Raw genomic sequence first — 24,721 nt, 5'->3', positions numbered from 1 at the left:
GCTTGGCCATGGGCAGAAAGGGCTGAGACGGCACAGGCAGGGTCCTCCCAGCACAGCCTCCCTCCACTGCCCACCCAAGCACAGCTCTGCACCCTGAATGGCAAGGATGCTAAGCCTGGACTGCAAGACTCCCCTGAAAGCCAAAAGGATGTCGACAGCTGCTCTGACCAGGATCACAATAGAGGGTCCCGGGGAGAGCAGGAGAACAGTGTAGAACAAAAATCAAATCCATAAGAAAGACCAGACTTGCTGGTCTGGTAGAGACTGGAAGAACTCCCAGACTATGGTCCTAAGACATCTTTCTAACATGGAACTGAAGCCATTCCCAGAGACCACCTTTCAGCAAAACAATATACAGTCCTGTAAAACAAACAACACCGAAGAGGAACAAGCTCCTTAGAACAGTTAATTATATGACACCAAAAGGGTAAAATATGCCCAAAAGCAAAGATGAGAAGAAGGTAGGAAGCAGCAGAAAAACTGGACAAGAGGTAACAGGGAACCCAGGGTGGAAATGGGGAGAGTACTGACACATTGAGAAGACTGCAACCAATACCCTGGAACATTCTGTGTACAAATGATTGAATGGGAAACTATTTTCTCTGTAAACCTTCACCTAAAGCATAATAAAATTTTTTTTAAGACAAAAGGATGTAGACAGGACTCGGGAGAAGGCCCTGGAAGGTCTCCATAGAATGGGACAAACCCTGGGTGATGAAGCAGCACACACCAGTTCTAGTCCATGATGATGCCAACGGTGAGCATTTATTGAGCAATTACTGCATGCAGCTATAGCTGTGGTGCTTTGCCTGTTACGGCACACAAATCCCACAATGACAGATGCTCTATTGTTATCACCCTTTCAGGTGTGGACAGTGAGGCATGAAGAGGTTAGGCCATCACCCAAGGAGATAGGAGCAGAACAGAACTTGACTGAGAGCTGAGGCTTTCAGCCACCACACGCTGCCCTGCCCCAGTGCCCCCGAGTTTCTATTTCCCCGTTTCTAAAGGGGAACGATGGCTCAGATACAGTGTGGCTGTGTTATGTAATATTCGACTTCAGAAGCATGGAAAGTTATTCACGGTAATTTGATAAGGACATATGTTTGGAAGCAAATTGAAATGCATTGGGCAAACCAAGACACTTCTTACTGAACCCCAAGGAAGGTCGTCTTACTTGGCATTGACGAGGGCATCAATGAAGGGGAGGAAACCAACCTCATGTTCTCCTCTCTCTCTTGGGAGGCATATCTATAGCCCAGGCCATTTAGCAATCAGCGTCTCAGACCAGGTTGTGCACTTTTGCCACTAAGGGTGCTGAGTGCAGAACCGTGCAGCCTCCAGAAGCTGAGGCACCTTCCTGGGGTGTCTGTGTTACCCGTGATGTGTGGAAACAATTATTTCTACATTAAAACCCATATGGTAGGATCATAGAGCAAAATGCAGATTCCCATGGATTTTTAGGACCAAACACTGGCTTTTGTTGTTGTTGTTGAGAATATAAGCAAAACAGACACCAATTTAACCGTTTCTACATGTACAATTCAGTGACATTGTTTACATTCTTGGAGTTGTGCAACAATTCTCACCCTCCTTTTCTGAGTTGTTCCTCCCCCATTAACATAAACTCACTGCCCCTGAAGGTTCCTACCTAATCTTGCGAGTTTCTGCTGTCACACTAATACCATATAGATAGTTCTTGGAGCCCTGATGGCACAGTGATTAGGAGTTCAGGCTGCTAACCAAGAAGTCAACAGTTCGAGTCCACCAGCCACACCTTGGAAACCCTATAGGGCAGTTTTACTCTGTCCTATAGGGTCGCCATGAGTCAGAATCGATTCGACGGCACACAAAAACAAAATGGTTCTTAAAAGGCCATAATGATCAAGGCAGACTTTTTTACTAGTTAAGCTAGACTATCATTTGGTTTTAGGAAGATTTCAATTGCAGACAATATGATAATATAGAGAAGCCTAAAGGCTCCGCAAGAAAACTACTAAAACTAATAGATTCAGCAGAATAACAGAATACAAGCTAAACACTCAAAAATTAGTTGGATTCCTGTATACCAATAAAGAGAACTACAAAAAAGGAAATCAGGAAAGCAATAACATTTATAATAGCCCCTAAAAAATAAACAAAAAAAACTTAGAAATAAACCTAACCAGGGATGTAAAAGACCTATACAAAGAAAACTATAAAACACTACTGCAAGAAATCAAAAGAGACCTATATAAATGGAAAAACATACCACACTTGTGGGTAGGTAGACTCAACATTGTGAAAACGTCAATTCTACCCATTGCAATCTACAAGTACAATGAAATCCTGATCCGAATACCAACAGCATTCTTTAATGAGATGGAAAAACTAATCATTAACTTTATAGGAAAGGAAAGAGGCCCCGGATAAGTAAAGCATTACTGAAGAAAAAGAACAAAGTAGGAAACCTCGCATTACTTGATCTTAGAACCTACAATACAGCCATGGTAGTCAAAACAGCCTGGTACTGGTACACTGACAGACACGTTGACCAATGGAACAGAATCAAGAACCCCGATGTAAATCCATCTACCTATGGCCACTTGATCTTTGACAAAAGGCCCAAAGTCCAGTAAGTGAGGGAAAGACAGTCTTTTTAATAAATGATGCTGGAAAAATTGGATGTCCATCTAGAAAAAAATGAAAAAGGACCCATACCTAACACCATACACAACAACTAATTTGAAACGGATCAAAGACCTAAATATAAAACCAAAAACTATAAAGTTCATGGAAGAAAAAATAGGATCAACACTAGGGGCCCTAATATATGGTATAAACAACATATACACCATAATTAACAATACAAAAACACCAAAAGATAAGCTAGATAAATGGGATCTTCTAAAAATTAACTACTAATGCTCATAAAATACTTCACCAAAAGAGTAAAAAGAGAACCTACAGAATGGGAAAAAAATTCTGGCTATGATATATCTGACAAGGGTCTGATCTCTAAAATCTATAGAATATTTCAACTCCTCAATATCAAAAAGAGAAACAATCCAGTTAAAAAATGGACAAAGGATACGAACAGGCACTTCATCAAAGAAGACACTGAGGCAGCAAACGGACACATGAGAAAATCCTCCCAGTCGCTAGCCGTTAGAGAAATGCAAATCAAAGCCACAATGAGATAACATTTCACCCCCAATATCACTGGCATTAATCAAAAAACAGAAAATAACAAATGCTGGAGAGGTTGCAGGGAGATTGGAACTCTAATGCACTGCTGGTGGGAATGCAAAATGGTCCAACCATTTTGGAAAACAATATGGCACTTCCTTAAAAAGCTAGAAATAGAGATATCATATGATCTAGCAGTTCTACTTCTAGGAATATGTCCTAGAGAAATAAGAGTCATCACACGAATGGACACATGCACAGCCATGTTCGTTGCAGCATTATTCACAATAGCAAAAAGATGGAAACAACCTAAGTGCCCATCAACAGATAAATGGATAAACAAACTATGGTACATAGTTCATACATGGTACTATGATACATACACACAATGGAATACTACGCAGTGATAAAGAACAATGATGAATCTGCAAAACATCTCACGACATGTCAATCACAAAAGGACAAATACCATATGAGACCACTATTATAAAAACAAATGAAAATGCTTCCACATAGAAACAATCTTTGATGGTTACGACGGGGGGGAGTGGTGGGGAGAGAAAAACACTAACTTGATAGTAGATAACTGATAACTTTAGTGAAGGGTAAGACAGTACACAATACTTGGGAAGTCAGCACAACTTGACCAAGGCGAAGTCATAGAAGACACATACATCCAAACACCCTGAGAGACCAAGCTACTGGGCTGAGGGTGGGGACAATGGTCTTGGGGGACATCTAGCTCAATTGGCATAACATAGTCTATGACATGTTGTCAGGAGGGATCAGTCCATGGAGAAGGACTTCATGCTTGGTAAAGTAGAGGGTCAGCAAAAAAAGAGCAAGACCCTCAGCAAGATAGACTGTCACAGTGGCTGTAACAACGGGCTTAAGCAAAACAACAATTGTGAGGATGGCACAGGACCAGGCAGTGTTTCATTCTGTTGTACATAGGGTTGCTAGGAGTTGGAACCGACTTGACAGCACCTAACAACAAGTCTGTAAAAAAAATGTTCTACATCCCACTGTGGTGAGCAGCAACTGAGGTCTTAAAAGCCTGTGAGGAGCCATCTAAGATACATCTACTAGTCCCATCCCGGCTAGAGCAAAGGAGAATGAAGAAGACCAAAGACACAAGGGAAAGATTAGTCCAAAGACCTAATGAACCACAACTACCACAATCTCCACCAGACTGAGTTCAGGACAACTAGATGGTGCCTGGTTACCTCCACTGACTGCTCTGGTAGGGATCACAATAGAGGGTCCAGGATACAGTGAGAGAAATTCTGCTTGAATTTTCTTCCTTTTGATTAGGATTCTTCTATAGACTATTTGATCAAAACAAACACAGCCTTTTAAGAAAACTCATACACCGGCAGGACAATTCTGGCCACTTCTCCATAATCCAAGGGGTCCAAGCCCTCCTTCTGAAACTTTTCAGGGACAAACTTGGGAAGAGCTAGCATGGTAGCAGGCTCCAGGACAAGCGTGGGGACTTGGCGCCACCTAGTGCTTGGTTGGGGTATTACAGTCAGCTCAACATGGCCTCTGCACTGTGATTAACGTTCTAATTTACAGGTAATAACACGTCATCCAAAATGGTGGATAGTGCACAGTGAAAACCAAACTCAGGAAATGCACTCTCTGGTGCCAAAGACAGGTTCTCTAAATCAACAATTGAAAACACTCATAAAATTTAAAGGGCATGCACTACAAAAATCAGATACTATGTCAGCCTGAGATCAGAAGAACTAGATGGTGCCCGGCTACAGCCGATGACTGCCCTGACAGGGAACACAATAGAGAATCCCTGAAGGAGCAGGAGAGCAGTGGAATGCAGATCTCAAATTCTCATAAAAAGACCAGACTTAATGGTCGGACTGAGACTAGAAAGACCCTGGAGGTCCTGGTCCCCAGACCTTCTGTTAGCCCAAGACTGGAACCATTCCCAAAGCCAACTCTTCAGACAAGGGTTGGACTGGACAATGAGGTAGAAAATGATACTGGTGAGGAGTGAGATCCCTGGCTCAAGTAGACACATGAGACTATGTGGGCAGCTCCTATCTGGATGAGAGATGAGAAGGCGGAGGGGGATAGAAGCTGGCTAAATGGATACAGGAATACAGGGTGGAGAGAAGAAGTGGACTATCTCATTAGGGGGAGAGCAACTAGGAGTATATATCAAAGTGTACATAAATTTTTGTATGAGAGACTGACTTGACTTGTAAACTTTCACTTAAAGCACAATAAAATTTAAAAAATAATTTTAAAAAAAGGACATGCACTCACTTCCACTCCCAACCCTACTCTCACTGAGTTTTCCTTCTTACCAGTAACATGAGCCCATGTTTGGTATAGGGGCAGCTTGCCTATCTTCCTGGATGACCACTGCTGTCATCCCTCAAACACACATCCCTGACAAAGTCACATACAGGCATCTCACCAGCAGCTCCCTCTTGCCCCGGGCCTACACTTCAATGCACTTTTGAAGATATGTTCAAGCCCGGGCAGATGTGCACCACACCTGCAAAGACAACCACGGCCCCACGCTGTGGGTGGACAACCAGGTGGTCAGGAGAGAAGTACTGATAACAACAATGATGGCTTATATTTGTGGAACATCTACAATATGCTGTTGTTATTGGGTGTTGTCAAGTTGATTCCAACTCGTAGCAACCCTATGTGACAGAGTGGAACTGCCCTATATGGTTTTCTAAGCTGTAATCTTTATGGGAGCAGCATAGCAGGTGTCATGGATTGAATTGTGCCCCCCAAAAATGTGTCAACTTGGTTAGGCCATGATTCCCAGTATTGTATGGTTGTTGTCCACTCTGTGATTGTAATTTTATGTTTAGGATTATGTGAGGATTAGGGTGGGATTGTAACACCCTTACCCAGGTCACATCCCTGGTCCAATGTAAAGTGAGTTTCCCTGGGGTGTGGCCTGCCCCACCTTTTATCTCTCAAGAGATAAAAAGGAAAGGGAAGCAAACAGAGAGGGGGAACCTCATACCACCAAGAAAGCAGTGCTGGGAGGACAGCACATTCTTTGGGCCCAAGGTCCCTGTGTAGAGAAGCTCCTAGTTCAGGGGAAGATTGATGAGAAGGCCTACAGAGAGAGGAATCTTACCCTGGAGCTAATGCCCTGAATTTGGACTTTTAGCCTACTTTACTGTGATGAAATAAGCTTCTCTTTGTTAAACCATCCACTTGCAGTATTTCTGTTATAGCAGCACTAGATGACTAAGACAGAATTTGGTGCTGAGAGTGAGGTGCTACTCTAACAGATACCTAAAATGTGGAAGAGGTTTTGAAACTCTGAATTGATAGAGGAGCAGCAGCAGCAGAGAACCAGCAGCAGTAGAACCAGGAAACTAGCGCCAGACAGCGCTAGAGCCAACCCACAGAGCAAGAGAGCTGAGTACCTGTGCGCAGGAGGCTTCCTGGAGTGGGGTGGCTCCAGGCACTTATCAGTGGAGCTACAGAGCTTTGGAACACTTGCTCCAGCAGGGCAGATGCGGGCATGAGGCCCGGGGAGCCAAGAGGCCAAGAAACCAAGAAGCAGAAGCTGAAGAGACAAGGAACACAAGAAGCCGAGTTGCCTTAGTCTCAAAAGGTACGGCCAGGACTTGAGCCATGGCCTCTGGAGTTTCTAAGGGTGGAGTCACCACTCAGCTGGACTACAATGGTAAATCTAAAGCCAAGGGAGCACAGTTGCTGTCCCAGTGGGCCTGGAGGCAGAACTGAAGCCCAAGGCCAAGGGGCCTCCACTCAGAATCTGGACAGCATGGCCAATACCTAGAGTCTGGAGGACAGGGCATTGTGTAAATGGTCTCAGAGAACAGAGGATTATTTTCAAAGCCTTGAGGGCTAATGTAATGTGTTCTGCTGACTTGCTTGGCGCCTATTATCCCTCCTTTGCCTCCAGTTTCTCCCATTTGTAACAGAAATGTCTAGCTTGTTCCTGTTTTGCCATTGTACCTTTGGAAGCAGACCACTTGTATTCTAGATTTCACAGATGAAGAGGAATTTTTGAATTACAGACTTGGAGTTAAGACTTTTGGTATGATATGATGGGATGAATATGTTTTACATGTTGCAAGGATGTGATTTTTTTTGGAAGCCGAAGGGTAGAATGTCATGGATTGAATTGTGTCCCCCAAAAATATGTGTCAACTTGGTTAGGCCATGATTCCCAGTATTGTGTGGTTGTCCTCCATTTTGAGATTGTAATTTTATGTTAAAGAGGATTAGGGTGGGGTTGTAACACCCCTACCCAGGTCACATCCCTGACCCAATGTAAAGGGAGTTTCCCTGGGATGTGGCCTGCACCACCTTTTATCTCTCAAGATAAAAGGGAACCAAAGCGGGGGAGGGGGGACCTCATATCATCAAGAAAGCAGTGCCGGCAACACAGCGTGTCCTTTGGACCCAGGGTCCCTGCATGGAGAAGCTCCTAGTTTGGGGGGAAGGTTGATGAGAAGGCCAACACAGAGAGAGGAAGCCTTCCCCCGGAGTTGATGCCCTGAATTTGGATGTTTAGCCTACTTTACTGTGATGAAATAAGCCTCTCTTCGTTAGAGCCATCCACTTGTGGTATTTCTGTTGTAGCAGCACTAGATGACTAAGACACCAGGTCTTTCTCCCACAAAGCCACTGGGTGGGTTAAAACTACCAAGCTTTTGGTTAGCAGCTGTTGCTTTAATCATTGTGCTGCCAGGGCTCCTTCGCGATGTGCTACATGTGTTTTATCTCTTATCCTCTTTGCTGTTACTGCAAATAACAATCAGACACTGTGCTAAATGCTTGATGTGCACAATCAAATTAAGTTCTTCCTGTCCTAATGAAGTAGGCACAGGTAGGATGTCCACTGCACACGAGGCAGAGGAGTTAAGTGGCCTGCCCAAGGTCCAGACACAAATGTAGGCAAGTGGGTGCACTGCTGGGGGAGGTCGTTTCCGGTCCTCCAGTCCTTCCCTGCCAGGCTGTTTGAGCAGCTGGGATCCCATTAATGGGTGGTACATCCTGACCTGACCTCGAGGAGCACCTGCGGGCTTGTTGACCAGAGATTCCTAGGGCCTCCCCTGGAGAGTTTGATTTGGGAGCTCTGGGTTGGGGTCCAGAAATCTGTGTTTTCAATCCATTTTCCAGAGACCTCTTAGGACCAGGCAACTTGGCGATTGGTGTGGTGGTTAGGGCCTGTGTTAGCATCACCTGGAGAGCTTCTAAGCCCTGCAGATGCACCTGGGTGAGGCCAAGCAGCAATGCCTGTAAAATGTTTCCCAGGTGATTCTGACGGGCAGCCTGGGCTGAGAAACCATGGAATGAAGGCCTGTGTCATTGTGAATTTCCTAATAACGTGCAAGCATTCCTCAGGAAGGACACCGGTTCTTACCGGGACTCCTCGGTAGGGTGATCAGCCCTCCCTATCTGCCTGGGACTCAGCATGTGTTACGTTGCCAGATGTCCTCTATGGACGTGTTTTGTGTTTAATGATGTTGTCCTGCTCACGCACTGATTTTGTCAGGACCCTCTAAATGCCCCATATTCAGCTCTTTTCAGTAAATTACAAGAAGTCGGCAGTTGGAGCTATTTTCCACTACAGTAAACCAAAAAAAAAAAAAAAAAAACCGCATTGCCGTCATAGTCGATTCCGACTCGTAGCAACTCTATAGGACAAAGTAGAACTGCCCCACATGGTTTCCAAGGAGTGCCTGGTGGATTCGAACTACTGACATTTTAGTTAGCAGCCATAGCTCTTATCCACTGCTCTAACAGGGTTTCCCCCACAACAGTAATGAGTGTTTAAATCTGTTAGATGACAACAGTAGGGACTCAGGGCTTCAGTTCAGAAACTGGGGAGGCCCTGGGTGAAACAAGACAAGCTGGTCTCCCTCGTCTGCAGACTTGCATAGCGCCTCGCTGTATGCATTTGGAGAGTAGTAGCCGAAGCATCCATGAGGATCTGTAGTCCCTCAAGAACTCCTGCTTACTCAATCACCCACAATCCATGCCCTGGCAGATGACATGGCACCCAACTGGGCCTGGAGTTGCATCATACGACTACGTTTACTGAGAAGCCTGCAGGGCGGGTCCAGGAAGGGAAGGCTCAGGCGGACAGTGGTCAGGTAGAGAACAGTGGGCACCCAGGGCTGAGCTGGTTTTGCTGTTGACTTTCAATGTGGTTAGGGGGGCAAAAGGCCAAAAGACAAGGAAGTTGACTGAGAAGACCCTTAGAAGTTGATCTGTTCTTCATTTATTTAATAAACACTGAACGCCTACTCTTGTGTCAAGCACTGTACAGGGTGCTCAAGCAAAAACAGCAACATCTCATGCAGAGATCAGTCTTCGAGGAGACAGAGCCCACGTTTCCTGGCTGTGTGACCTTGGGCACATCACTGAACATCTCCACCCCATCATCTGTAAATAGGGGTCATAACCGACTACCTCTAGCTGTAGTGAGGAATAAGGCACAAAGGCAGCATGCCAGCGCTCACATCCAGGTCTGAGTCTGTGACACACACCTGACCTCTGGGCCAGGCTTTGTCCTATAAAGTCCTTGTGCACTAGGATTAGGAGTAGGAATGCCAGGAACTCCATGCAAATGGCTCATAAAGCCACGTGTGAGCCTACATCACCCTTGTAAAAAGTGCATTTTGCTTTTAGGATCTGGGCCAAGCCAGGATCCGTGCACAGAATCCCTGGAGAGGAATGTTTCATGCCTGCAGAGCCAGCACCTGCAGCAGGATGTCTGCACAGGCCACAGAAGCTCTGCAGGAAGACAGAGAAAGGGCAGCCGGGAGAGAGGAAACCTCAGGGATCACCTTGTGAGTAATGGGCTCAGCCAGAAACCCGTCTGGAGGACCCTGGCTGCAGGCGCAGAACAAGACAAGAGGACATGTGAGGAAAAAGATGTGTGAAGAAATGCGCCATCACGCCTTTCCCTCTGGTCTGGAAGACGCTCTGAAGATAAGCCCCCAGTTGCTCCTGCCTGGGAACCCTTTTCTGGAGGTTCGGTTTCATGGTGCCCTCTGCTGCCCTGGGCTTAGAATGTGAGCACCAAGGATGCCCATCCTTGACAGAGTCTAACTCTCCAAGACACAGGTTCCAACAGCTTCAGTCACACAGGTTTGAGGTGCCTGCAGGCTGAAGACAGCCCTTTAAAAGGCACCTGAGCCCCTGCTTTTGGGCTGGCACTTCAGCTCCAGCGTGAAAAAGGGCTTAAGCACAAGGTAACCACACCTCCCATGGTGACATTGTTTTGGAACACTTGTGAAACAAGGTTCCCTGGGGTCCCCAGGCTCTCAAATCCCCCCTGACAGCCTCTGGGCTGTGTGGGGAGGTCACAGGAAACTCCTCAACCTCCTTGGCCTTGCCCCATGCTGTCCTCTACCTGTGCCTGGGCTTCTCACAGGATGGGACCCTCGCATGTCACTGTGGAGATGTGAAATGGTACAGCCGCTGTGGAAAACAGCCTGGCGGTTCCTCAAGAATTAAATTTTATAAAACTACTAAATGACCCAGCAATTTTATCCCTAGGTACGTACTCAAGAGAAATGAAAGCATATGTCACTTAAAGACTTGTACGTGAACGGTTGTAACAGCACTATTCATGACACCCAATAATAACCCAAGTAGTGTCCAACCACAGATAAAAGGATACACAAAATGTGGGAGGTCCATACAGTGAAATATCATCCAGCCATAAAAAGGAACAAAGTACTAATACACACTACGACATGAGTGAACTTTGAAGATATTATGCTGAGTGAAAGCAGCCAGACGCAAGACAAATGTTCTGTAATTTCAAAACAGGCAAATTCACAAAGTAGTCTCCTTCGTTGAATCCTTCTTTTCCCAATCTTTAAAATATAGATGCTCTTTAAAGTTCAGTCCTGACCATCCTTCCTCTCTACACTTTCCTCAGTGATTTCATTCATTTCCATGCCTTTATATGGCATCTATCTACTGATGACTCCTGGATTTACATCTTGAACTTGAAACTTTTTTTTTGAGCTCCAGAATTACATTTCGAACTACTAGTTGACACCTCACGGACATGGCAAATATAACATATTCGAAATAAAACTCTTCTCTACCTGCCCCCAATAAAAAGCTGTCCCATCTGCCTACTCCTATCTTTCCCATCTCAATAAATGGCACCACCATCCACTGTGTTAATTCAAACCAGAAGCCTAGCAGTCATCCTTAACTCTTCTTTTCCCCTCCGCCCCCACCCTGACATCCAATCCATCACCAGGATCTATTTGTTCTGCCTTGAAGACGTACATCAAATCCATCCACTTCTTGCCATATCCATACCCCTAGCCTGGTCCAGCCACCACCGTCTCTCTCCAGACTTCAGCAGTAGCCTCTTGACTGGGTCTTTGGTCCAGCCTTCTCTCCTCCCAAGCTCTACACAGCAGCAAGAACCACGTCTTGAAGAAAATGCAAATGTATAATGATCAAAGTTTGTTTGTGGTTATCAGTGGTGGGAGGGAGGGGAAAAGAGAGAGGTGTTAACAGTGATGGAAAAATCACATTAAGGGTAGGGTTGCACAGGCAGTTATTTTAATTGATGTCAATTAGTTGTACACCTGTAAAGAGTTGAATTGGCAAAAAAAAAAAAAAAAATTCTTGTCACTCCCTCATTTAAAACGCCCGTCAGCTTCCCACTGAACCTAGAATTCAGTTCGCCTCTTTCCCAAGGCCTATGGGGCTCTATCTTCTCAGAGTGTTCAGGCCAGTTCAGTTCCTGGAGCACACCAAGCTCTTCCCTGCCCCAGAGCATTTTTGTCTGCTGCTCTCCAAGCCTGTAACTCTTTCCATCTGCCACCCACCAGCTCCACCCAATTTCCGGCACGAAGGGTTCCTTCTCACTCTTCAAGTCTCAGCATAAATGTTACCTCCTCCGTGAGGGCTCCTCCAACCAACCTCTAAAATCTTCCCAAAATCTTCTCTCCGTTAGCCCCTTTCAGAGCACGTATTAAACTTCGTACTTGCTTGTTATCTGTCTTCCTCACTAGAATATGAACCTGTGAGGGGAAGGGCCATGTAGGTCATGATCACCATGGCATCCCTGGGACACACAGATGGTCAATAAATGTCCGTTAAGTAGACCTCAGGCTGAAGGACGGTAGGTTGGATCTACGCATTAACCCCTGCTCCCTCTCAAATTCCCACTAAATAATAGTAAAAGGACGTCGATAGTCACAAGAGTCAATAGCCCCATTTTGGAATCTGGAAACTGATATACAAGTTGTAATTCCCTTAGCCAATTCAGGAGAGCAGGTTCCTAAGTCGTGAAGAACCTGGTTATTCCCTGGGAACCCAAACTCAGGGAGACTCAGGTCGGAGCTATTTCATGAGACAGATGACCCTGTAGTTTAAGTCCTATCTCCACCATTTACTAGCTTTCACTCAGGCAAACGACTCTGCCTTCCCAGACTCCATTCAGCTCCATCATCTAAATCGGGGGTAACCACCCCTGCCTCTTGGGGTTGTCCCAGGGATTGAGGGAGATGGTAGAGATGATGAGCCAGCACAGTGCCTGGCCCAGAGTAGGTGCTCCATGGATGGCTGTTAAAGGGACAGAAGAGCCAGGCAAGGGGCTAGGGGAGGCGGGCTGACCTTCCACCAGGTCAGGTGCTCAGCCTCATAGTAGGGGCCCTCCTTGAGAAGGAGCTGGAAATGGCATTGCCCAGGAGTAGACAGAAGCTTCATGGTTTAAGCCATTAGGGGGTCCACATTCAGTCCCACTAGCAGGACTCCACACCGTACAGCTCCTGGCATTTCCTTTCTTCCCCAGAAGCAAGAAGGCCTCCCAAGGAGGCCAGTGGGCCCTTTGAGAAAAAGAGATCAAGAGCATTTCTAAAGCAGCAGGAAGACACTACAATCACAGACATTTACCCTGTGCTTTAATAGTTCAATCTTTCCAGCTACCTAGGGCCCCTTCCCTGTGAAATTCTCTGGTCAAGCTCTAAGGGTTCTGTTTTCCTCTCCAGTTACAGCTGGGTTTCTCATGGGCCACCCTCCCACTCCTACCCACTAGCCGTGGGTGGAGACCCCATTGCACCAGCCATCTCTGCTGCCTTCTTCCTGCAGTTTTATTCAAGGATAGGCTGGGCTTCTCCAAGCAGGGCCTCCACAGAGATCAACACGGGGTAGATGCTTAAGTGGCAGGGTAGCAGCAGGATGAGGCTCCCACACCTGCTAGCAAAAGATGGAACTTAGATGGAGAGGAGCCAGGGGACCAAGCAGGCCATAAGCAGACAAAGGAAACAAGTCCATCATCCAGACCTCAGCCTGGGCACTCGGACCCACTCTGCCCTTCCCAAGCTGGTGGTCGCCTACTCCAACACGGAAGACTTCAGGGACCGAGAAGGGGGCAGTCCCAGGAGGAAAGTGACCCATGGTCATTTCCCTGTCAATCTGGTTACTATAACAGAATCTTACCCTTATGTGAAAATCTCTTGTCAAAAACCCAAAATGTCCAACAATAAAGGACTCTATATTTTTAATTTTGACATACATATAACTCATATAGCTTAAAGATACGATTTTTTTTTGGCCACTATCAAAAATATATATATTTACTTAAGATCCTTCGGAGAAAGCTATTGTATTTCAAACAACAGACACTTCCACAAAGGATTGCACTGTAAACTGGTCATTTATTAGCATTGTCACCGTTTTACATAACAAGTTTCCAGTAAATATGCTGAGTTGCATGGAGGCGAAGGAACAAGTTAGGTTCAAACACATGAACGGTGGGTTCTTATTTTTTCCACTCATTCTTGTCGTAGTCCCACTTGGCAGAAAATCCCTGGACTGGGTTGGCCTTCATGTCGAGCATCCTCTTGGTCTGCTTGGCCACCCACTCCTCCTCAAAGGTGTGCGGAACGGGGCCATATACTACGATTCAAAACAACGGCATGAGGCAAGGCAGTCTTTACAAGTGGTTTCTAAGCCAGTAAGCTAGGTGGGTTAGGTCTCCACACGCTGGCAAGATGGCCAGCAGCATCGTCTGCCACGCCAGCACCCACTCAAACACATAGGTGCTCAGTTCTGGGCGCTAACAGCTCTCAGTATTTGTAAATGATTCCTTTGTCTATAAAATAAACTAAAAACAGAATATTTCCTCTACAGGAAGTAGACAGTAGGGTCTACAGACTAGTATGTAGCACACACAGAACCAAAGATGACTTGGGGGATCAAATATAGGAACAGGGTCTATTATTAACCCACGACCAAGTTTCTCAGAGTGAGAAAATGCTTATTGTGCCTGATAGAGAAAACCCAGGAAAAGGATGCTAGAAACCCTGAGGTTGGAAGCCCCAGAATGCTGGTCACTGAGATGCAGCCCTCTAACAGCCCTTGGACGAATGCATTCCCTTCTCTCATGGGGTCTTCCCTAAGCCACCAGTGGGTAGCTAGCTGACTGGGTTAGCAGATACACTGCTACTGGGTGCGGTGTGCTGGAGAAACTATGGAAGCATTTCCACGCCAGACAAGTGAGGCCCACAAGTCAACCATCCACGACTTCAGCTAATGTGAGCCAGTGTCCCAAGACGTGGTGAACAATCCCAAGATGGACCCTGGAATGGAGGTCACCATCCTGGGGTGCCACTCCCACAGCCCTCCACTGGGCACCGGAAGATGGAGCTGTCCCAGCTGTGAGTTTTCACCTGAGACCTTCTCCAGGCACCACTGCCCTCTCCTCTCTACTCACCATAGAGCTTCTCCCACAACAGGAGGATCGCAGTGACGCCGATGAAGAACAGGGCACCGCCCAAAACTGTCTTCCACTCATTTGTGCTTCTATTCATTTCCGCAAAGCTCTCATTGAATTTAATGCGGTACACTGGAATAGAACGAAGAGCCAGGTTGCAGCCAGGAGGAGCTACATGGACTGACAGCTCCCTTTTCCACCATGCTCAGCCATCTGTCCCCAACACAACTCATCTGAGCAGGGATGAAATACGGCACTGGGTGCAGCACAGGCCAGAGGACACCCCATGCTGACACATGCATGTGCTGGCTCTCTCTCACACACACACACACACACTCAGACATGCTTTCACACATACACACTCATGTATGTGAGCGGTCTCACACATGCTCACTCAGACACGCTCACACACACACACACACAAGGGGTGAAGGAGGAAAGAAAACACATGCAGTTTGCTTTGGGTGAAAAAAAATCATTGTAATTATTTCTTTAAATTACAGCATAAAGTTCTATTAACTCGCGTTATTTTCATGCCTCTTTATTACTTATCAGTAAATGTTTGCTGATCTCCTCTCAGTAACTGACAACAAACAAAGTCACTCACAGCAAATGCACTGAGAGGCTGCATCCACACATCCGGTCCACTACCAACATCAGCTGCTCTGCACCTGTGGCCCTGCTCCTCACTGTGTGTGCACATGCGTGTGCGTGTGCACCCAGCCCCATAAGCACAAAGAAAAGGGCCTGGGTCGGGACCCAGCCAAGAGGCAAAGAAAGGGGGCCACAGAAACAGCCCCAACAGAAACACAACATACCAACCCCCTATACTCTGCCATTCTCTAGGACAAACAAAAAAATAAAAATAAAAACCCGCTGCCATCAAGTCAATTCTGCCTCATAGCAACCTTACAGAACAGAGTGCTTCCTGTATGGTTTCCAAAGCTGTAATCTTTACTGAAGCAGACTAAGACATCTTTATCCTGAGGAGCGGCTGGTGGGTTCAAACTGTTGACCTTTCGGTTAGGAGCCGAGTGCTTACCCACTGTACCACCAGGGGTAGAACTCATACCCCAAAAAACGAGTAAAAACTCTTTCACACACTCTTTCCAGTGATGCCTAGCAAAATGCTATTTTGACCAAAATAAAGTAATAGCCAGTATCTCTCGGGATCGAAGCACTGTCCTAAGCACTTCATATGTTTCATTTCATTTAAAATTCATTTCATTTAGTCCTCCCAAAAGTCCTAGGCAGCAGGTACTATAATTTTTACAGAGATGACCGTTAAGGCCCAGGGTCACTTATCAAGGACACACAAGGAGTAAGGGTGGAGCCAGGCTGCAGAGCCAGGCTGTGGTCCTCAGTACGCAGTTGGCTGGCACTCCCCCGGGTCAAGCACCCAGCCCATGCACACCGCAGTGGTCAGGTCCCACTATACATCCTTCCCTCCCCACAGCGCCAGCAAGCAGGCCTGCCCTGGTGCCCACTGCTGAAAGACATACTGCAAGGGTGCGCTGAGGCCAGGGAGGCCACGTGTTATCAGCCAGGCAGCTGGAGGCTGGCTCACGTGAGAATTTTGGCAGAGAGATGGAACTGGCGGCCTTAACAACGGCTATAGGCCCCAGGCTGCTAGGACGGAGACCTCTCTGGAGTGATAAGGAGCCCTGAGTTAACCTGGTCCAACTCTTTCAGAAATGAGGGGCTGGGGCCCAGAGAGGGAAAGGACTCAGCCAATGTACCACACAGCTACTGCAGAGCAGGCTGCAGACCCAAACCTATGTCCTCGGCCTGTGGCTTTCTATTTAATGACCCCTGGTGAGGACACAAGGCTACAAACCTCACTGCCAGCAGGGATCATCGGACAAAGAAATCTCTGTGACTATGTGTCCCTATTTGAGAGCAGAGTCTGAGGATGGAATTTCTCCTCCTTCAATCTCTTTGGAATGGTGGTGCCTTGGCACTTAACATCTTCACCAACTGAATGCCTGTTCTCTACTCTCACATTAAGAAAGCAGGTACTAGGGGATGCTGACCTTCTGTTGAGGGTGATGGAAAAATCTGGGAACAGATAAGGGTGGTGGATGATAAACATAAGTAATGTGACTGAACTGTACGCATAGAGATCGTTGAATGGCAAATATTTTGTTAAATATACATATTTACAACACACAAAAAAGGAAAGCAGCTTAATCAAAATCAAATGTTTTCCATTTTGGTCTTACAAAAAGGAAGACTACAGCAAAGCCCTGGCAAAGTTCTCCTAAGCAGCACTTTACTTCCTCTCTAATCCTAAAGGAAACAGGAAATAAGACAGTTTTTTCCAACCTGAGGCTAGCAGCATAGGTGGGCAACACATAAGCCTTGATAGCCATCCCCTACAGGACTGTTTCCTAATCTTGCCATATCAGAAAACTCACCTGGGATGCTTGTTAAACAGATTCCTGGGCCCCGACCCAGGCCTGCAAAACCAGTCACTGGTTAAGTCACAAGGTTACACTAAGCCAGAACTAGAACCCAGGGATCCTGACCTCCCAGCTGCTTTCCTGCTCCCGCGACCCCAGGCTGCCCTCCACAAGGCTGACACAGACACCTGACCCTCACTTTCCTTTGGGGGGATATTAAGAGACAGGTCCGATCGTGAAGCTCTTTCCTTCCAGCTTTGTAGAAGCTACAAGCAACGTCAGAATTGAAGATGTCGCTATTAAATAGATTAGGCCAAACTGTGTATGACTGTAATTCCCATAAATACCCACATTCAACTTTTTCATCAATGGAGAGGGTGCTCCAGGCGGCCTTCTCCTTCTCTTTCAAGGCCTTCTGTTGGGCAGAAAGGTTCGTGACATGGGCCACATCAGGCAAGGGGTAGTCACGCCGGTCAACATAGGCTGGGAGAGAATACTCTTCCGTCTTTACAACGCTTCCTAAAAACAAATTGAATACGTGTAAAATTCACATAGGCTAAGAGTCACAACATGGTGGTACTTGTAAAAAAAAAAAAAAAAAAAAAAACCACGTTGGCACATACACACTGGGAACTTCAGACCTCTCAGGGACCATGACTGCTTTTTTCTGGCAGCTGAAGGGCCGGGTATGGAACAGGAAGCGGACTTGTCCTGCGTGGCCCCAGACCACAGAATGAGGCTGCTGGGCAGACGGTTCACAGGAAATACTTCCTATCACAGCAGAAGCCTGCCATTCGTAAATGCTGACAAGCTTGGGGACCCAGCCCTCCTGAAGTTGCACACCTCCTGCCACCGAGTCCAAAGGTGGACAACTGCTCTCAGGGTCCCCTGCCCTGGGCTAGAGATGGACCTAAATGAAGGCCCTTCTGATGTAACCCAAACTAATGAGGAAGCACAAACATAATACGCAATTCATAGAAAAAACAAGTGTTTCAGAAACGATATATGAAAAGATGATTCCTGCAGCTTTGTTTACAGTAGCAAAAAAACTGCAAGCAGTCTGTGATCAACAGAGGCTGAGGGAAAAGATTACAGTGTCTCCTTAGAAACCTGTGTCATGGAGTCATCTGCTCATTTACTCCACAAATACTGGCCAAGCACCTACCCCGTGCTAAACATGGTTCCAGACACCTGGGACCATCAGTGAACAAATCAAAGACAACGCCTAGCAGTGCTTCCACTCCAGAAGTGGGAAACAATAAACATAATGTGTATTAACAAGTTAAATGAAAAAGGCAAGCCACAGAACAACTTTTTGTGTTTGTGTAGGTTCACGCATATATGTAAATAAAACACACAAAAAAGTCCTAGAAGAGGAAACCACAAATTGTCACTAATGAGAGGAGAGACGTGAACGGGGACTTTTGCTGTTTGCTTCTCTGCTGTTTTAGGGCCTCAAAATGAGTGTCTGCACATATATCACACAAAAGGAGAAAAGCCAGACAGCAGGAAAGAAAGGCGTATCTTTTCATTCGGGATTTTCCCACTGCTCTAAGTTGTTTCTTCAGTTCTATCCAACGTCTGCAAAAACGCTTTGTTCCAAACTTGTCTAGAAGAACGGTCCTGCAAAAAAAATTGCTCCCCCTCCACTACATAGCTCCAGTTATTAAAATCTCCCAAATCGTGTTAACAGTGAAAGAAAACATTGAGCCTTAAACAGAGAGCTGTAGTTTCTCTAGATGCTTATCTCACCCACACAAGTGGTCAACGCAACGTCATCCCCAAAAGTTTCGAGGTAAAGATGGCTAGAATTATTTTCTAACTTTAAAATTCTATCAAAGTGAGAATATACTAAAAAATAATGGTTGTGACTGAAAACTGTTAGCAAGTTCAGCCCTCCCTCCAAAGGCTCTAAAAGGTTTAAAGCACTCAACTAACACATCAGTTATTAAAAACAGATGTCAACTATGACGAAGAAAACGTTAAAAACAATTGATTGTGGTGATGGTTCCCAGCTCTGTGAATAATTAAAAACCCCTGAATTGTACACTTGAAATCACTGTATGTTATGTGAATGACATCTTAGTAAAAAAAAAGCTAGATGTAAATTCTCATAACCTCATAGCAGTCTATGTATAAGACTGCAATTTCTACAGCGGGGTGGCCAACTCATGGTCTCAGCGTTGCCCGGGGTCCTCTAGGTCTGCCTGGTGTCCAAACTAATAGGGAACAAAAGCAAACATTAACACACCAAATGTTCCTTGAGAAAAAGAGAGAGAAAACTAAAGGGTTTGCATTCTAATGAATGCTTATCATCTGTCTTCTACATTGACGATTTTTTGCTGCTGTTGAGTGTTTTGATGGTAAAATGTGGTAAATTCGAGCTCCCCTCTCAATCAGATGACTCACGATACATATACCCAAGTTGATCACAGCAACTACTAACGGTATCCCGTATTAATATTTTATATTGACAACAGGTTTGCACAGTCACATAGCATTTATATATGAAGAAGTTAAAAAGGATAAGATATGTCCAATGGACTGCAGTTTGTCTCATTTATCTGCCTAGTACGTGCTGGAGTGGGACATGCAAGGTCTGTGGCCTCAAGAAGTATACACTGGAGGCAGACACACGATACACAGACGCACAAGGTAACACGCAGCACGCCAGGGCTATGAGAAAAACAAGGCAGGTAGTGTATGATGGGAGTGTCTTTAGAACGGGGGGTTCAGGAAGGAGCCTTTTGAAATAACATTTGCACTGATAGTGAATGATGTAAAAGGATTAGCCAACCACAACTCAGTGGCTCTGAGGCTGGAGGAACCAGCTTGGTATATCTGAGGGACGAAACACAGCCAGGGGCTGGGGCAATGAGCAAACAGGGAGAAATAGTTTTGGCTGTTCTTTTTGTTTTTTAAGTACTGTGTGATGTAGTTAAAAAATGGTCAAAGGATATAAACAGGTACTTCACCAAGGGAGACATTCAGTACACAAGAAAATGTTCATGATCATTAGCCATTAGAGAAATGCAAATCAAAACTACAACAAGATACATCAGTCTGAGACCAGAAGAGCTAGCTGGTACCCCGCTACAACCGATGACTGCCCAGACAGGAAACGCGACAGAGAACCCCTGAGGGAGCAGGAGAGCAGTGGGATGCAGACCCCAAATTCTTGTGAAAAGACCAGACTTAATGGCCTGACTGAGACTAGAAGGACCCCAGTGGTCATGGCCCATAGATCTTCTGTTGGCCCAGGACAGGAACCATTCCCGAAGCCAACTCTTCAGACAGGGATTGGACTGGACAACGGGTTGGAGAGGAATGCTGATGAGGAGTGAGCTTCCTGGATCAGGTGGACACTTGAGACTATATTGGCATCTCCTGCCTGGAGGGGACATGAGAGGGTGAGGGGGTTATAAGCTGGTGAAATGGACACAAAAAGATAGAGTGCAGGGAGGGAGGAGGTTGTCTCATTGGGGGAGAGCAATTGGGAGTATATAGCAAGGTGTATATAAGTTTTTGTGTGAGAGACTGACTTAATTTGTAAACTTTCACTTTGACTTAAAGCACAACAAAAATTAAAAAAAAAAAAAAAACTACAATGAGATACCATCTCACCCCAACAAGGCTGGCATGAATCCAAAAAACACAAAATAATAAATGTTGGAGAGGTTGTGGAGAAACTGGAACACTTATACACTGCTGGTGGGAATGCAAAATGGTACAACCACTTTAGAAATCAATTTGGTGCTTCCTTAAAAGACTAGAAATAGAATTACCATATGATCCAGCAATCCCACCCCTTGGAATATATCCTAGAGAAATAAAAGCCTTCACACGGACAGATATACACACACCCTTGTTCACTGCAGCACTGTTTACAACAGCAAAAAGATGAAAACAACCAACGTGCCCATCAACGGATGAACAGATGAGCAAATTCTGGTATATTCACACAATGAAACACTATACAACGATTAAGAACAATGAATCTGTGAAATATCTCATAACGTGGAGGAACATGGAAGACACTATGCTGAGTGAAACTAGTTGCAAAAGGACAAATATTGTATGAGACCACTATTACAAGTACTCTAGGAAAAGTTTAAACACAGAAGAAAATATTCTTTGATGGTTACAAGGGTGGAGAGGGAGGGAGAGGGGTATTCACTAACTAGAGAGTAGACAAAAACTATTTCATGTGAGGGGAAAGACAACACGCAATACAGGAAAGGTCAGCACAACTGGGCTAAACCATAAAAAAGCAGAGAAGTTTCCTGGATACAACGCTTCAAAGGCCAGAGTAGCAGGGACAGGGGTTGGGGACCATAGTTTCAGGGGACATTTAGGTCAACTGGCATAACAAAATGCATTACAAAAACATTCTGCATCCCACTTTGGTGAGAGGCGGCTGGGGCAAGCAGCCATCTAAGACGGCATCAATTGGTCTCAACCTGCCTGGAGCAAAGAAGAATGAAGAATACCAAAGGCATATGGTAAAGATGAGTCCAAGAGACAGAAAGGGCTACAGAAGCCAGAGACTACATCAGCCTGAGACCAGAAGAACTAGATGGTGCCAGGCTACCACTAATGACTGAGAACACAACACAGAACCCCTGACAGAGCAGAACAGTGGGATGCAGGTCTCAAATTCTCATAAAAGACCAGACTTAATGGTCTGAGACTAAAGAGACCCTGGAGGTCATGGTCCCCAGACCCTGTGTTAGCCCAAGGCTGGAACCATTCCCAAAGCCAACTCTTCAGACAGATTGGACTGGACTATAAAATAGATGATACTGGTGAGGAATGAACTTCCTGGCTCAAGTAGACACGAGACTATGTGGGCAACTCCTGTCTGGAGGTGAGATGAGAAGGCAGAGGGGGCCAGAAGCTGGCTGAATGGACACGGGGAATACAGGGGAGAGGAGGAGTGTGCTGTCTCATTAGAGGGAGAGGAGCTACAGTACAAAGCAAGGTGTGTATAACTCTTTGTATGAGACTAACTTGATTTGTAAACTTTCACTTAAAGCACAATAAAGAATTTTTTTTTAAAAGTACTGTGTGCACAGTAAAAAAAAAAAGTACTGTGTGATAAGCTCAGAAAGGCGGGGCAAGAACAACTGAAGCAAGACAGGCTGCAGGTTATACTCTGGGCAAAAACATAATGCATAATTAGTAATCCATGGCCACTATACCACTCTAAGGAGATAGAAATTGGCTTTGTATAGAAGTTTAAAATGACCACAAATGTGTATGAGGAGCTTTTGGGGATGAGGGGTTCCTGCGCAGAAAAGCTCCTAGTCCAGAGAAAGATTGACAACAAGAACCTTTCTCCAGGTACAAGAGAGAGAATGTCTTCCCCTGGAGCTGACACCCCAAGTTTGGACTTCTAGCGTACTACACTGTGAGAAAATAAATTTCTCTTTGTTAAAGCCATCCACTTGTGGTGTTTCTGTTACAGCAGCACTAGATGACTAAGACAGCTCTGTTCGTTTGTGTCTGTCCCTCACCAGACTGTAAACATTCATATCTCATATTCTCTTTCCTCTCAGAGCCTAACAGTGTGTTGTACAAAGAAGATGCTTGACAAATGCAGAGCTAAGCTTGCTATGTGCCAGACACTGTGCTAAGCTCTTTATGTATATCTCAAGCGAGGAAACAGACTTCTAAATTTAATAGCTTGTCCAAAATAGAATTAAAATTTAAACCCGGCTTGGTCTGTAAAGTCTAATTTCATTCACTTCCATCTCCTCTATAATGTAAACAGTATTGAAAATAAGTAGTTGTGAGTTTGGAGGAAAAGTCTATTAAGGTCAGATATGGTGGAGAAGATTCTGAACAGGATAAAACTTAAACTAAATCTGAAAAAAATGGGCAGGAAAAAAGGAAAGGGGAAGAATAAAAAACCAGTATAAGCGAAGATTCCTAAATTCAGAACCATGCCCTATTAAAATATTTACGTTTCCCTAAAGTTCCTCAACAGCAGTTGTCAGGAGCTCAGTCGTCTTTGTTTGAAACTCCAGTGCCCAGGAGAGGCCCTCACAACAGGAGTAAAACTTTGTTCAGTTTTAAAAGTAAGAAAATTATACTTACCGTGTGCATGCACACGCACCGAGGTGGAGATGGATCGCTTGCCAATTAGGCTAAATATCCTGGTAGCCAACATTCTGAAAAATAAAAACATACACCTTCTCTGCAAAAGAAAGCAAACACCTACCAAGAATGATTCTTTTTTTCCATCCCAGTGATCTCGGAAGTTCATTTATTTTTGTTTCTTGTGTCTTTTGTTTTTCTGCTTCTCCCCAATATAAACGACCCATTTTTCATCACTAACTCACAAAATAACTCAGGATGAGGTTTTACAGCATGTTTTTACACAGTTTTGTTATAAACCAAGCACTGTAATACAGGCTTCAGGGATTGGTAATGAACTTTTTTTTAAAAAAAGGAAGAAAAACGTAATAAAGAGACTTTGAACAAGCCTGTGTTGCCAGGACAGGCTCTATTCTTTGGAAACAGTAACAGCTCACAGGTACTGGCATGCATTAGACTCAACTGAGTATTTACTACAAGCCTAATAAAAAAAATTTTTTTTTTAATATGTGCATATAAGATTGGAAGGAGCAATCAGAGAGAATACAGCAAAAAAGAGCGCGGTCCACGTCCGATTCCTGCACAATGGTGACCTAGATGACCCAACTCTCACCAGGGCTCTTTCTGATTCAAGCTCATCTACCCTACTAACCACCCTTCCTTAAAATCAGTTCCTTCAGAGGACTGTTGACAACATAAAGATTCCCGAACGCATTCGGAAAATACCCCCATTAAGACAAAACAGAGGCATGACGTCAGGGCAGAACTCGCTCCCATCTCGCTTTTCTCCTCGGGCGTGGGCCATGCCTTCCAGACTGGGAAACGGAGCGTCTCTCCAAGAGGCCCGTTAATCCTGGGCGGTGGCACTGAGACTGTTCGAAGAGGTGAGGGCCGAGGCTGCACCGGGGACGCCGGCACCGCCTCCCGGGGCCCGCACACTCGGCCAGCGGGCACCTCAAGGTCAGGGCCCGAAGACAGCCCGGAGCCGCGTCTTGGCAGGGGAAGCCGGGCCGAGCGCCTCTGGGCGGCACAAAGGCCGCGACCCAGCGACCCCCGAGCCCGGAGACCCCGCGGAAGGGACTCAATGTCACCGGATTCCGAGGCCCAACCGCCGTACCCCGCTCAGCACCGAGCCGCCGGGCTGCCCGCGCGAGCCCGCGGGCTCCTCGCGTCCCAGCCTCCCTGCTTGGCGCCTACCGCCCCCAGCCTGACCTGCCGCCGCCGCCCAGCCGCTGCCCACCGCTATCGCCCTCTACGTCCCGGCTCTTCGCGACCGGAAGAGAGCGGACCGCGCCGCGGAGCACCACGGGATCGAGGAAGA

The 24,721-nt window shown here is 45.8% G+C and overlaps 1 protein-coding gene across 1 annotated transcript; it reads right to left on the bottom strand.

Annotated features, from left to right (window-relative positions):
* Window positions 1-13,821: 13,821 nt before the first annotated feature.
* On the bottom strand, window positions 13,822-24,721 carry LOC126064848 (cytochrome c oxidase subunit 4 isoform 1, mitochondrial). The gene is made up of 5 exons (XM_049864225.1): window positions 24,613-24,721; window positions 23,401-23,474; window positions 17,653-17,820; window positions 14,900-15,031; window positions 13,822-14,082 (listed from the first exon to the last, which is right to left on the bottom strand). The coding sequence occupies exons 2-5, from the start codon at window positions 23,471-23,473 to the stop codon at window positions 13,946-13,948; spliced, it is 510 nt and encodes a 169-aa protein (XP_049720182.1). The 5' UTR covers window position 23,474; window positions 24,613-24,721; the 3' UTR covers window positions 13,822-13,945.

This window comes from Elephas maximus, chromosome 21 (assembly GCF_024166365.1).
Source record: "Elephas maximus indicus isolate mEleMax1 chromosome 21, mEleMax1 primary haplotype, whole genome shotgun sequence".
Classification (NCBI taxonomy): domain Eukaryota; kingdom Metazoa; phylum Chordata; class Mammalia; order Proboscidea; family Elephantidae; genus Elephas; species Elephas maximus.
Note: the sequence above shows the minus strand (reverse complement) of the source record. Positions and strands in the feature narration are given on the sequence as shown.